Source organism: Stegastes partitus, unplaced genomic scaffold (assembly GCF_000690725.1).
Source record: "Stegastes partitus isolate 25-593 unplaced genomic scaffold, Stegastes_partitus-1.0.2 Scaffold894, whole genome shotgun sequence".
NCBI classification, from domain to species: domain Eukaryota; kingdom Metazoa; phylum Chordata; class Actinopteri; family Pomacentridae; genus Stegastes; species Stegastes partitus.
Window position 1 is genome coordinate 318523 of NW_007578625.1, and position 12603 is coordinate 331125.

General features: G+C 42.1%; 1 protein-coding gene across 1 annotated transcript in view; it reads right to left on the minus strand.

Annotated features, from left to right (window-relative positions):
• The window catches only part of LOC103365969 (SLAIN motif-containing protein 1-like), a 21987-nt gene extending 9782 nt beyond the window's left edge, over positions 1-12205 (minus strand). Inside the window, exons 1-4 of the mRNA XM_008293553.1 lie at positions 11787-12205; positions 7015-7151; positions 1261-1413; positions 204-323 (exon numbers count right to left, since the gene is read on the minus strand). Coding sequence (XP_008291775.1) covers positions 204-323; positions 1261-1413; positions 7015-7151; positions 11787-12205 — 829 coding nt within the window. The remainder of the gene's footprint in view (positions 1-203; positions 324-1260; positions 1414-7014; positions 7152-11786) is intronic.
• Between the last annotated feature and the right edge of the window lie 398 nt (positions 12206-12603).

Sequence of the window (12603 nt, forward strand, 5' to 3'; positions counted from 1 at the left end):
GACACAAAAATCACAACACAGGGAGACAAAGTGACAAAAACCAGACAAAGCAACATAAAACCGAACAAAATGAGTCAATAATCAAATGAAACAAACTCAAAACGAGACACAAATTGACAAAAACGAGGCGGCGAGTTGAAGATGTCCTGCCTGTCAGAGACAGTCAACCCTTGAGCTGTTCAAGGAGCAGCGGCGAGTCTTACTTCTGCTGGCCGGGTGGGGGAGGAAGGTGGGAGTCCTCTCCTGGACGGGGGAGAGATCCTTGGAGATGGGACTGAGGGTCCGATGGAGGACTGGGTGGAGGGGGGAGGACAGGGAGGGAGCTGAGGGGGGAGGAAGGACCAGAGGTTATTGTGATTCAAACATTCATTTCTACAAGTTAAACCTGGAAAAAGACGTGATAGAAGTGCAGAAATGAGAAGATGAATAACATTTCTGAGCACAAGTACGACTCAGATCTTCAAGTACAAGAACAGAGAAAATTCCACAAGATGCATCATGTGACACCAAAAAAAAAAAAATCCATAAAAACTGCTTCACTGAAATAAAATAGTGTAAAAATGCAGCCAATTTAAAATAAAAGGACTGAACAGCAGGCTGCTGGTAGAACTGACGATGTGAAGTCAACAAAAAATAGAGATGAACAAGACACACAAACTGGTTTTTTTTTTTTAAATCGGGTTTAAAACTAACAGGACACAAAATGTCAGAAAACTGTCCCAACAAACGACACAAGTGAGACTCAAGAATCGAAACACAAAACGACAAAAATGAGACGCAAAGCAAAAGGAGACTTAAAATAAACAAAACAAAAGTATTCAAGTACAAGTGAGACAGAAGACAAAAAAAATGTACAAAAAACGAAAGCAAGCAAACAAAATATTAAGACAAAACTGTCCCAAAGAGCCATAAAGCAAAGTAATCACATCTTATATGTGACCAATATGAACAGATATTAGACGAAAACTTCTGTAATTAAACAAAATGTAGAACTACTGAACCAACACTTGGTTTTTTTTCCTGGTATTTCTCATGAGCTGCATCTCATTTTAGAAGCTTTAAGTGCAGTCGTTAAAATATTAACCTTAAAAAAAAAGGAAGACTTCGTTACTGTGACGTTATTTTATGTCACACGTGTGAGTTTAAAGTCGATTATTTTATTTTTTTAATGTGTTTTTTTTAAATAAAGTGACAGTTTTTATCTGTGGTGCAGATAAAGTTAAGTGATGAATGTGTGGAACTGAAAGGTTGAAATGGTACCGTGTCTTTCAGACTGGGGGGTCGAACTGGGTTTAACTGGAGCAGAAGAAGAAGTGATGGGAGGAACTCCGGCGACTCGGCTCAGGGGAGGAAGAGGAGGAGGAGGAAGAAGAGGAGGAGAAGGGCTGGACAGGGAGCTCCTCCACCTGGACACTGAGCAGGAGGACACACACACAGGTAAACAACTAACACACACACAGTCATTTCTCTAAAACCCAAATATATAAATCAGTCACATTAATTTATTATAATTAACGTTGTAGGATTAAAACCTTAATATTCAAATTAGTCAAGTGAATTTACACACAGATCATACAGTTATTAATTTAATTAATATTAATATAACAGTGAATATTATTAGTATCATTATTATCGAGTTGTATAGTAAATTAGTAAATTTATACAACACTGTAGGATCTAAACAGTTTAATCATATTATGTAGAAGAGCCAACAATATTACTAAATAATAAAGTTTAATATTCAAAATATCCGATTAAATGCATGTATTCATATTACTGCATGGTTTTGAGGTTAACATGTAGTGTTTACTAGATGATATTGTTGGCATTGATATTTAAATTATTCTGTTAAAAATACAAATAAATCTTATTGTAGGATGTTAATATTTAAATCGGAAACATTTCAGTTGGATCATTTTAACGAATCGCCCAACGCTGCTGTCAAACGCTTTTCTTTGATCGTCCTTCAAAAATGCAAGAAATTCCTGTGATTCAGATGTTCAGGCACCACAAATGTGTGAATTACTAATCAGTCAATCAATCAGTCCGTGTGCTGCCTATCGATTATGAACACATCCTTTGACTTGAATCTCAAACGTCACTCTGGAGCGTTTCTGGCTTCAGACGGTCGACACAAAGCCAGACAGTCGTGTTTCTGAGTCTGTCACCGACGGCTCGATTCAACGGGACAAAGCTGCATTCAAGAGCACCGAGCTGCTCATTCCGCAGCTGCGAGCAAACACAAGGACGCACAAAGACGCACAAACACCTCCGATCTATTCATAGAAACAGGAGGAACTCTGAACACAAAGACGAATGAAGACGAAGCTGCTCTTCCTCCAGAGTGAGAAAAAAAAAAAAAGGATTTTCTCTCCGCTACCTGCCGGTGCCAGTACGAACCACTTGGCTGCGACGGGGCTGCGTTCCTTTCATGTAAACTGTTTCTATGGCAACAGCTCTCCATTTCACCGCTGTGAACCGGAGGCCGAGCTGCTGGAGGATTCTCTGATGCAACAAGCTGCACAGCTGCTGCAACTTCAGTCCAACGCTGACCGACAACCGCAGCGAGCACGAGTCCTTTCACAGAGGGCGGGCGTCCTCGGTTTGTTGTGGAAGAAACTTGAATCTTGTATAAAATGTCAAAAAGAAAATAGGGAAAATTATGAGTCATGGTTCACTAAAGCCCAATGTGACGTCTTCAAATTGCTCTGTCTTCAGTGCTTTAAAAAAAAATTCATTTTCTTAATTATATTTGGAGAATAATTCTTAAACATCAGCGTTCTCTTGTGCGCTTTCTTCTAAACACTTCTACTCGACTGCCTCTCATTTGCTTAAAATGGAATCTGTGAAACCTTAGATTGAGAGATAATCGTTCAAAAGTTGCCCGTCGACCCACTTTCAGCAGGTTTTTGACATTTAAAGCCGTTTGAAGGAGCTACTGGAGACAAAAACCTAATTTCTCATCACGTCATTGATTCAGAATCTGGAATATTGAAGAAGCAGATCAAATATTCTCAGTTTATGGGTGAGTTGAAGTATGAAAAAAAACCTGAAGACGTCATAAAAAGTTCCACCTTTCAGCGAAAATTAGTCAACGGGTGATATGTCACAATAATACAAAACACATTAAATACTTTTAATATGAAAACTCGGTCTTAAAAATGGAAAAAGGTTTTATTTTTCCACTAAACTTCGATGAAATTGACAACGTGTGTGGCGAACTGGAGCTGACAGGTTTACAATGGTCAGTTTACCAGAAGAAGCGTGAATCTCCGCTTCACTGAACGACCAAATCTTTGTTAAAACTTGAGATATTTTCCTGTAAAAAACAAAACTCTTGAGTTTTAGGGGGTGAATGTCTTCAATATCCAGTTGGTTCATTTAGACTTCTACATGTGATTTTTCTCCCAGACAATAGAGCAGCTCAGGACTTTTATTTTGTAAGGGAAGTGCTCAAGTGGATCCATGATTCCCTGATTCACCATCCACAAGCTCAAGATCTAGTTTTAAATATCTCGAGGTTGCCATGACAACCGACAGACCCACAGCTCTGGTCTTTCAGCAGCTGATTCGAACTCTTCCGTGTTGCTGCTCCACATAATTAAGAGGAGCTTGTCGTCACGGCGACGTGCCGGTCAGCTGACCCGGCTCTGACCGGCTTAATGCCATGGAGGTGTGGACAGATTACAGCTCGACTGTCCCGCTGAGCCTCCAGAAGGTGATCCAAGCAACAGATCCGTGTTAGAGGCTTATTTAAGTCACCGCGAGCTGCCTTTAAAGAGCAGAACTAGTCACAAATCAGAACTTCACAGCTGATAGAGCGACATCAGGCACTTCTCACTGCTCCGATTTTCAGTTTATCAAGGAGTAAAAGGAAACTAATTGTTAAATTCTCCAACTTCCTCACTCTCTGAACCCCAAAACCAGCTGGCACGTCTAAAAGGCCATCTTAAATACCCTCGGAAAATAGAAAAATAAATCAAAAGTCACCAAAATGTTACACCCTTTATTATAGAAAGAAGCTGCAAAATTAGAAATAATCATTTTTAACTTTCCGACAGCGGTTGAACTATTTAACCTTAAAATACCAGTTTCACTAGAAAATTAATTTACAATGATAATATTTAATCAAAAACTGCTTTATTGTTTAAAAATACGCCAAAAGTAAATAAATTGCAGCCCTTTTGCAATTTTCTAATCGCTTTGTTTCAAATTTCTGTTTTAAATCAGTAAAGTTGAGGCTCAGCCCAGGATGCAGTGATGGTGTCCCTGCTAGACAGGGAGTTTAGGGGGGACATTTGCACACAGGTGGTTCAAGAAGCGTCTTTATCCCTCTACAACCTCCAACCTGTCTGCATGTCTGAAATGCATTTTATCTTTAAGAAACAAAAAGATAAAATCAAACCAACAGCGCTTGAACTATCCATCCATTATCTATACACCGCTTAATCCTCACTAGGGTCATGGGGGGCTGGAGTCTATCCCAGCTGACTCAGAGCGAAGGCAGGTTCACCTGGACAGGTCACCAGTCTGTCACAGGGCTACACTTAGAGACAGACAACCAAGCACACTCACATTCACACCTACGGACAATTTAGAATCACCAATTAACCTCAACATGTTTTTGGACCTTGTGGGAGGAAGCCGGAGAACCCGGAGAGAACCCACGCTGCACGGGGAGAACATGCACACCCTACATAGAAAGATCCCGGGACGCGAACCGGCGACCTTCTAGCTGCGAGGCAACGGTGCTAACCACTGCTCCACCGTGCAGTCTGTGTTTGAACTAATCATCTGTAATGTGTCGTTCCATCTGGGAATATTTAATTAAAAATAATAATAAAATCACTATATTCTACACATAGAAATCCAAAACCAAACCATTTTTTCTAAGCAGATTCTGTAAAAAAACAAAAATTCAAAACTCCTCAGAGCAACCATGAAGCTATACGCGACTGTGCCGCGACCAAAAGTCAGGTGACAAAAAAATCTGAGCGTTTTCAGCTGAACTGTGTTTATCCCGAAACAAATATGAATTAAAAATGTAAATAGTTAAATATCAATAATATGTAGAGTTGACATGTTTGCTCATTGTTGGTAAAACTTGTTGGCACGAAAATGTTGTTCAGGTTGAATCCCATTTTTTTTTTTTTTTCTTTCTAAAATGAATAACGAAAGAAATGTAACTTTTTTTTTTCCTGAGTTCTCTCTTCTTCCAGCTGTGGTTGTTCTGTTTCTACAGAGCTGCAGGACCTTATACTGCAATTTTTTTTAAAAAGTCCAGAAATTCTTTGGCGTCAAAAGGTTAAAGTGGTGAATTTACCAAAAGAAACATGCATCTGTGCTTTACCGAACGGTCTTCATGAAAACTTGAGATTTTCAGGTTGCTGAAAGTGATTTAAATACGTCGCCTCTGACTTTGGGTTCACGTTTTACAGACTCACCGATCAACCAGTTCATCAGAGAAATAACTGAGCACTAAAAACTTGGTGGCTGAACCCGACATCTGTCTGAAAGTCTAGAGAGTCAGTATTTGTGCCAAACCGCCTCCTTCACGAGTCAGCGGGAGTCTAGACGTTTCGCCCTCGTTCTGTGCTGCGAGAGACGGTGAGCTCTTGTGTTTGTTGGCAAGAAAAGCTTAAAGCAGCCAGTTTAAAATAGCCTGGGCGGACAGCAGACTCATCAGTGTGACAGCAGAACGGTGGGAGAGTCTCTGGAAACACAGACGAGGACAACTGAAAATGTCTGAGGCCCGAAACACAACATGCATACAATCAGTTCCTCCTCGACCATTAATGCTATCCCAACCCGAGTACAGAGCGTTTATCCAACAGCACATCTTCATCTACGCTGCAGCAACAGTCGCCTCATCTTTCCTCGTCACTATCGAATCAGCTTCTGCCGACTCTCAGAAGAGCCTCCTCCTTTGCTTTCAACCTTCGGGGTCAAAACCTGAGAGTTTCCCTCCGTTTCCTCTCGTCCAAACAGCAGCTTTATTCCATCTGAACTCACCAGGGGCTTCTGCTCAGCCATCTCTGATTGTTTCAATCTTGTTTAATCAGAAAATACAGATATTTGAAATGCTATCTGTGAAATTTCAGATTAATATATTTTAAAACTTTGAGATAATCTTCTAAAACTGCTCGTCCACATTGAAATTTGAGGCTGTTGGAACATCATCATCTCAGGAACAATTAAAGATAAAAACATGAAATTTTCACTGACATCTCTCATTGATTCAGAACCTAAAATATTAGTACTCATAGTCAAAATAATCTCTAATTATGGGTGAGCTGAGATTAAGCTCTCACTATGTCAAAAGAAATTGGCGCCCAAAAATGGAAGAGCCATTTTGAAACTCAAATTAACCGATCTGCCAATATGTTTGTGGAACAACTTGTCAGACCTGCTGAATCGGGTCTGAATCTTTTTTTCCACCGTTTTTGTGATCAAGTATTTCACATTATAAAGTAGTGTTAATGTTTTATTTTGCATTATTGTGCCACGCAGGTACAAATGGTTCAAATAACCCTAGTTGACTTCTGCATTATCAGTTATTTTGTTCATTTGTGCTGAAAAATGGGCTTCAGATGATTTGACTGGTCCAATAATACAGATTCTGAATCAATGACATGATGAGAAACAACAGGGAACGTTTCAGGTGTTTATGTTAAATCGGTCCTGAGTTGTTCAAACGGCCTCAAACTTCAAACCTGCTGAACGTTGGTGTACTGGCATTTACATTTCTTTAATTATCTCAGAAAGTATTTGATATATGGAGCTACATTTTTACAGCTATCTCAATAAATATCTATATTTTATGACAGAATAAAATGCAGGTAAATCAGACGGTTGAGCAGAAACTGATCCACAGACGTGATTCTTCAGATGGAGTGAAGCAGCTCTATGTCACAGCGGAGCTCTGAGCACTTTGGACTGGTTTTTTTTTCTCAGACAAACAGCAGCTCAACAACAGTGCTGCTCGTCTGTCGTCGGCTCTGGAGTCGTGTTCACCTTGTTCCAGCCGGAGGGACAGCGACCTCCTGGCGGCCTCCACCTCGGACCTGGGGCTGTCCAGAACCTGCCGGCACCACTGCAGAGGACTCAAGGAGTCGCTGCTGCCGTCTCTGGAACTCGACGCCACGTACAGCCTGCAGAGACAAACATGGCGAGAGTGTGAGGAGGAACACGTTCAACGGAAGTAAAACCAAAATCCAAGACTGTGGCTGGAGCGGTTGTGCGACAACGAGCATCTCTGTGCGTCAACATGTTGACGTTTTGGGAGTTTAATATTTATTCATCGCCGCAATTTAGCTGGTTCGCTATCAGTGCAACAGCTAACGATTATTGTCAATGTACAGTGTTTTCTCCATTTGCTGTTTGGTTTGCAAATCAGAAAAATGGTGAAAAATGTCCATCAGTGTTTCCCGAATGTCTTGTTTCATCCAAAGAGATTCAGTTTATTGTCGCCACGGAGGAAAGAAACCACAAAAAATTCACATTTAAGAAGCTGAAAGCACAGAATGTAGACTTTGTATATATTTTTAAATGACTTATAATAGCAGACAAATAGTCGTCAGTTAATTTCACAGTAAACAACTAATTAAATAATTGGTTGATGGCTACCTGAGTCTTGTTTCTGGTGGTAGAACTGAAGAAGTCGTATTAAAGACGTCACCTTTGGCTTTAAAACGCTGTGATGGGAATAATATTTTTTTTTCAAATTATAAATATACAATCAGATTTTTTATGACAAATGAAAATAACTGTTAGTTTTTGCCCTAAATAGGCCAAAAATTCTAATTTATTAGTACTTTTCTTGCTAAAAGCCCAGAATTACTTCATGAAATCCACAAACGAACCATGTTCCGAGGTAAACCGGACATGGACCGTAACTAACGACTGTTCACAGCTGACTGTCTGTAAAATGTCAGGAAACGGTGAAAAATGTCGATGACAAATGTCCACCAAATGGAGACTGCTTTTCTTTAAAAACTACAACAACAAAAAACGTCGTATTTCTGGCTCGTTGTTACTAAAACTAATTGCTGCTGATGAGGAAACCTAAACCAAAGTGCTGCTGCTGATCAGTTAATCATGGTGATGGCGGCGGGCATACACACAGCAGCCCCTTCAGGAAACATTTTGAACGTTCATTCCACAAAACATGCCGCTGGGAGACTTTGCTGGACGACAGGACAGTGAACGGCGCTAGAATTGTGGCGATCGGTTGTGATGTGGTCATACCACACCAACACTGAGTCCGATCAGAGACTACGCCGGCAGTTACCCAAGAGAGAAGGAAGTGCAAACGATACGAATGTAAACAGAGAAGGAAGAGAGCTGGGATCCATGCTAGGCTAAAGGCTAACCCCTCCAGACCAGCAGGATCCATGCTAGGCTAAAGGCTAACCCCTCCAGACCAGCAGGACCGTCCTCCTACTCTCCAATGTCTGCTCCCTCCACAACAAGCTGGACGAGCTACGTTTGTCGAGAGAAACCCGCAGAGAGTGGAGGGACTGCTGTGAGTTTGCTTTAACAGAAACATGGCTCCATGACAACATCCCAGATGGACATACAGCTGGAGGGGATGCAGACAGACAGACAGCTAGCTCTGGGCAGCATCTGCGGCTTCACCATCGTCACACCATCGTGTGTCTTTGTGTCCCTAAAGACCTACCAGGACCTGAAGAGGTTCGCCATGTTCAACGTGATGGCGGCGAGCATGGACACAGCGCCCCCTTCAGGAGACAGTGACAGTGAACGTTTAGTGTCTTATCCTAGACGTTCATTCTGCAAAACTTAAATGATCCTGAAGAAACGCTCTCTCATCTTGCCTGTACTACTGTGTACGTACAGCACAATGACAATAAACCTGATTAGATTTTTCTAGAGAAACTTTTGCACTTTGTCAAACTACTAAAACCTCCAACTGATGTCACCTGAAAACCCAACTGACAGAAATCCGTTCTGATTCTGAAATCTGCCGGAGGCGACCAAATCTGAGCTAAAAATCCATTAATTCACAACGTTCTTCTTCTTGTACTAAAAAATAAATGAAAAAAATCTGTTCTTTTGTGGAGAAAATAGAAACTGTACAAACTTTGTCAGTGAGTCAGTTGCTGAATTTGAAAGTTCAGGATTCTTGCTGCTGCGACTGAAATACTAAAGCAGTTTGTTGAAAACAGGCCGTTTTCCTGCATCGCTGACACGTTTGGAGGATTTTTTTGTATGACAGAATCATCATCCGTCTTTATAAAGTCTCTACCACATCACAGTCCACTTTAATTTTGCTTTTTTGCCACCAGCTCATCTAATCCTGAGTCAGAATAAAATCTCTCCTCCAGTTTAAGGTGATGTTAAGCTTTCAGATACGAGGACGAAGCGCCGCTCGGTTCAAACGGAGCGGATCAGATTATTCTGACAGTCTCCAACTCCTCCTCAGCGATTTCTGCTCTGCAGGCAACAAGGAAGGAGCTAAATTATAGATTAAAACCTTCGCTGACATCAGGTGCGACCTGAAGGAGACGCAGCACAAACCTCGGGTAATATTCCTCGACGTATGAAGAGCAGCTGCAGCATGAATCCAAATGTGCTGCAGAGAAGAATCGATCCCGACTCGGTTCAAAGAAGCTTTAGATCTGATATGGACCCTGACGTCAGGGAGGTGGTGGACAAAATATCAGAAACACCGCTCAGGAAAAGGCAACACAGTTTTAACTCCATGAACATTTTGTATAGAAATCAGAAAAAAAAGTTCCCATAAAAGTGCCCTGAAAGCATCGTGTGTTTATCTGCTGTACTGATGAAGTCATGAGGCTCAGAAATGATGGGGAAAAAGTCATTAAAAACTGCAACTTCAAAGGTCTGTAACTCTGAAAATGTATTCGTAGTATGAAGGCAAAACTTTGCATGGCTTCATTAAATATATTAAAGTTACTGTAGATGAAAACCAGCTGATTCTGAGGAGGTTAGATGGGAGGACGTGACCAAAATGTAGGATCGCCACTTAGTGCTTCTACCAGTCAGTTTGCTGATTAACTGAAAAAAGCAAAACATCCATTTATTGGTCACCTATAGAAATGTCTCCAACAACTGTCCAGTATTCAGACTAAGAGCCTTCCTGTAGATCAGTTTGTACAACATCCGACCAGAAACTCTGCCTCCTCCATTTGATGTGGTCTCACTGCAACCACCTTAAATGTCTTTTTCGGTGTAAGAAGCCAATAAACTAGTTCATTTTCAGCCGTTTGGGTTCTAAAATGACAAAAAAAAAAAAAAAAGCGACAAACCTTTTCCTAAAGTCTGACTCGTTTTGCCCAGATACTCAGTTTACTGTCACCGAGGAGGAAAGAAGCCAGAAAATATTCACATTTAAGAAGCTGAAATCACAGAATTTTGACTTTTTTTAAACTATAAAAATGGAATCCATGATCAAAATAACTCTGAACTGTTGACAGCTCATTGATGAATCTTTGCAGCTCCGTTGCCAACATTAATCAGGCTTCATGTAGTCGCTGCCAAAAACAAACCGTCGTGTTTCTGGCTTCTTGTTGACAGACGTCGTTTTTGCAGATGTGAAGAGAGCAGAGAGTCTCGACAGAAATTCATCCCGATTCTAAAATCAGCTGGAGGCGACCAAATCTGAGCTAAAAAACCAGATTCACAGTGTTCGCTGTCTCGCTTCAAACTCTTTTCTTGAACAGAGTTTGGTTTGATGACGGTTCAATTTGCAACTCGAGATTAATTGTCGATTAATCTGTGGATTATTTTCTGCATCAGATGATTAATTCTTTAGTTTATAAAATGTAAGAACATGAAAAAATGTCCGTCAGCGTTTGACAAGCATGACAAATGTCTTGTGTTTTTAGATATTCAGTTTACTGTCACCGAGGAGGAAAGAAACCAGAAAATATTCACATTTAACAAACTGGAATCAGGGAATTTAGACAGTTCTGTCTTTAAAAACTTAGTTAAACTGAATAATTGATTCAAAATAGTTGGTGATGAATTTAACAGTTTAGTCCATTCATCTTTGCATCCAGACAAATAAAAGTACAAAGTGGAACCAAAAATGGTTCTTCACAGTGGTGCCATAAAGGAAACATTTTTACTTTTTCACCACATGGAACCTTCAAGCAAGACGTTCTTTAAAGAACCCCAAAACGGCGCCTCAAAGAAACATCAGAACAATTTTCTTCTGGCACCGTAACCAAAAAACTAAAATCTGTTTTTTGGGAACCATTTTCAAGATGGTTCTGTTTGAAAAATCACTGAATAAAAGCACTTCTGTGTTCTTTCCATTGGAATGAGTTGAACATTTCTGGGGTCTTGGTCAGACGCCTGCTTTGGATTTAGAAAACTGACACAAACATTTCTCAGTTTTCTGGTGTTTTCCAGAACAAATGATTCATCAATAGTGAAAATATTCGTGAGTTGCAGCTCTGATTTCCTGCTGCTTCCTGCAAACCAAACCAAAGAACTCCTCAACATGAAGAGCCTTCAGTCCTGAGCAGAACCACCTCCAGATGAGAGGCTCTTCACTTGCAGAACCCTCGTTTATTTTTCTGAGTGTTTCCTGAGCAGAACATGGACACAGAGCAGAAACACAACCAGGATCAACTGTTGGACTGTCTGCTGGAAAAACATCCAGAAAAGGCCTCAAAGTGTGACTGAGCAGAACCTCCGAGCTGCTGCTTTGTTTGTCAGCACACAAAGCTGACACACACACACGATGGACGCCACAAAAAGCAACAAATGGTTGGAAATCAAAACTCGACAGTTACCATGTTTCATCGGACTCGTCCGAGCAGCTCAGAGAATCCAGATCCAGAAGCTCCAGCTCATCCAGAACCGACGGTTCGGCTGCGTCCTCCGCCTCCCCCGCAGCAGCCGCTCCGTCCCCGGCGCCGTGCGGGTGGAAATAGTCGAAAGGCTCCTCCGGAGGACCGAACGGCCCCAAGGACAGCAGGGCGGGCGACGGGAGGCACAGTCCGCCGGCGCCGCCGAGCACGCACACCGCGGACGGAGGCAGCGCATGCGGGCCGCCGGTGCAGCCGCCGGCTCGGGTCCGCAGCTGCTCGTTCTGCCGCTCCAGTTTGCGCACCAGCTCCTGCAGCTTCTTCACCTCCAGCTCGGCGTTCAGCGAGTTGCTGTTGCAGTCCACCTCCGGCACCATGGCGGGGTTCAGCACGGCCGCCTCCATCAGCAGCCGCCTGGCCGCCTCCAGCTCGGATCAGGACGGAGGACTGCGGCTCCGGCTGCTCTCTGTGTTCGGTCGGCGGTAGTAATCCGTCTACTCCGCCTGTCTGGACCGTCACCCAGTGGGAGGATATTTAACTCCACCCTCCAGCCTCCCCCTCCCCTCCGGAGCTCCTGGTTCCAGGTAGAAGCTGCACCTGTCAGTCCAAGCTGTGGGCAAACAGCCAAACAGGCTGTGGAGGATTTCACTGCAAACTCACATCACTGCATTATATTGGACTGTAGTCACATGAGCTGCTTTGCTTCATGATACACTGTCTGCTTATGGCTCTGTTCCCCTGATGAGCTGATGAAGGTGTGTTCTCATCAGCAGACACACCTGTTGTGCATTTGTGCTCATTT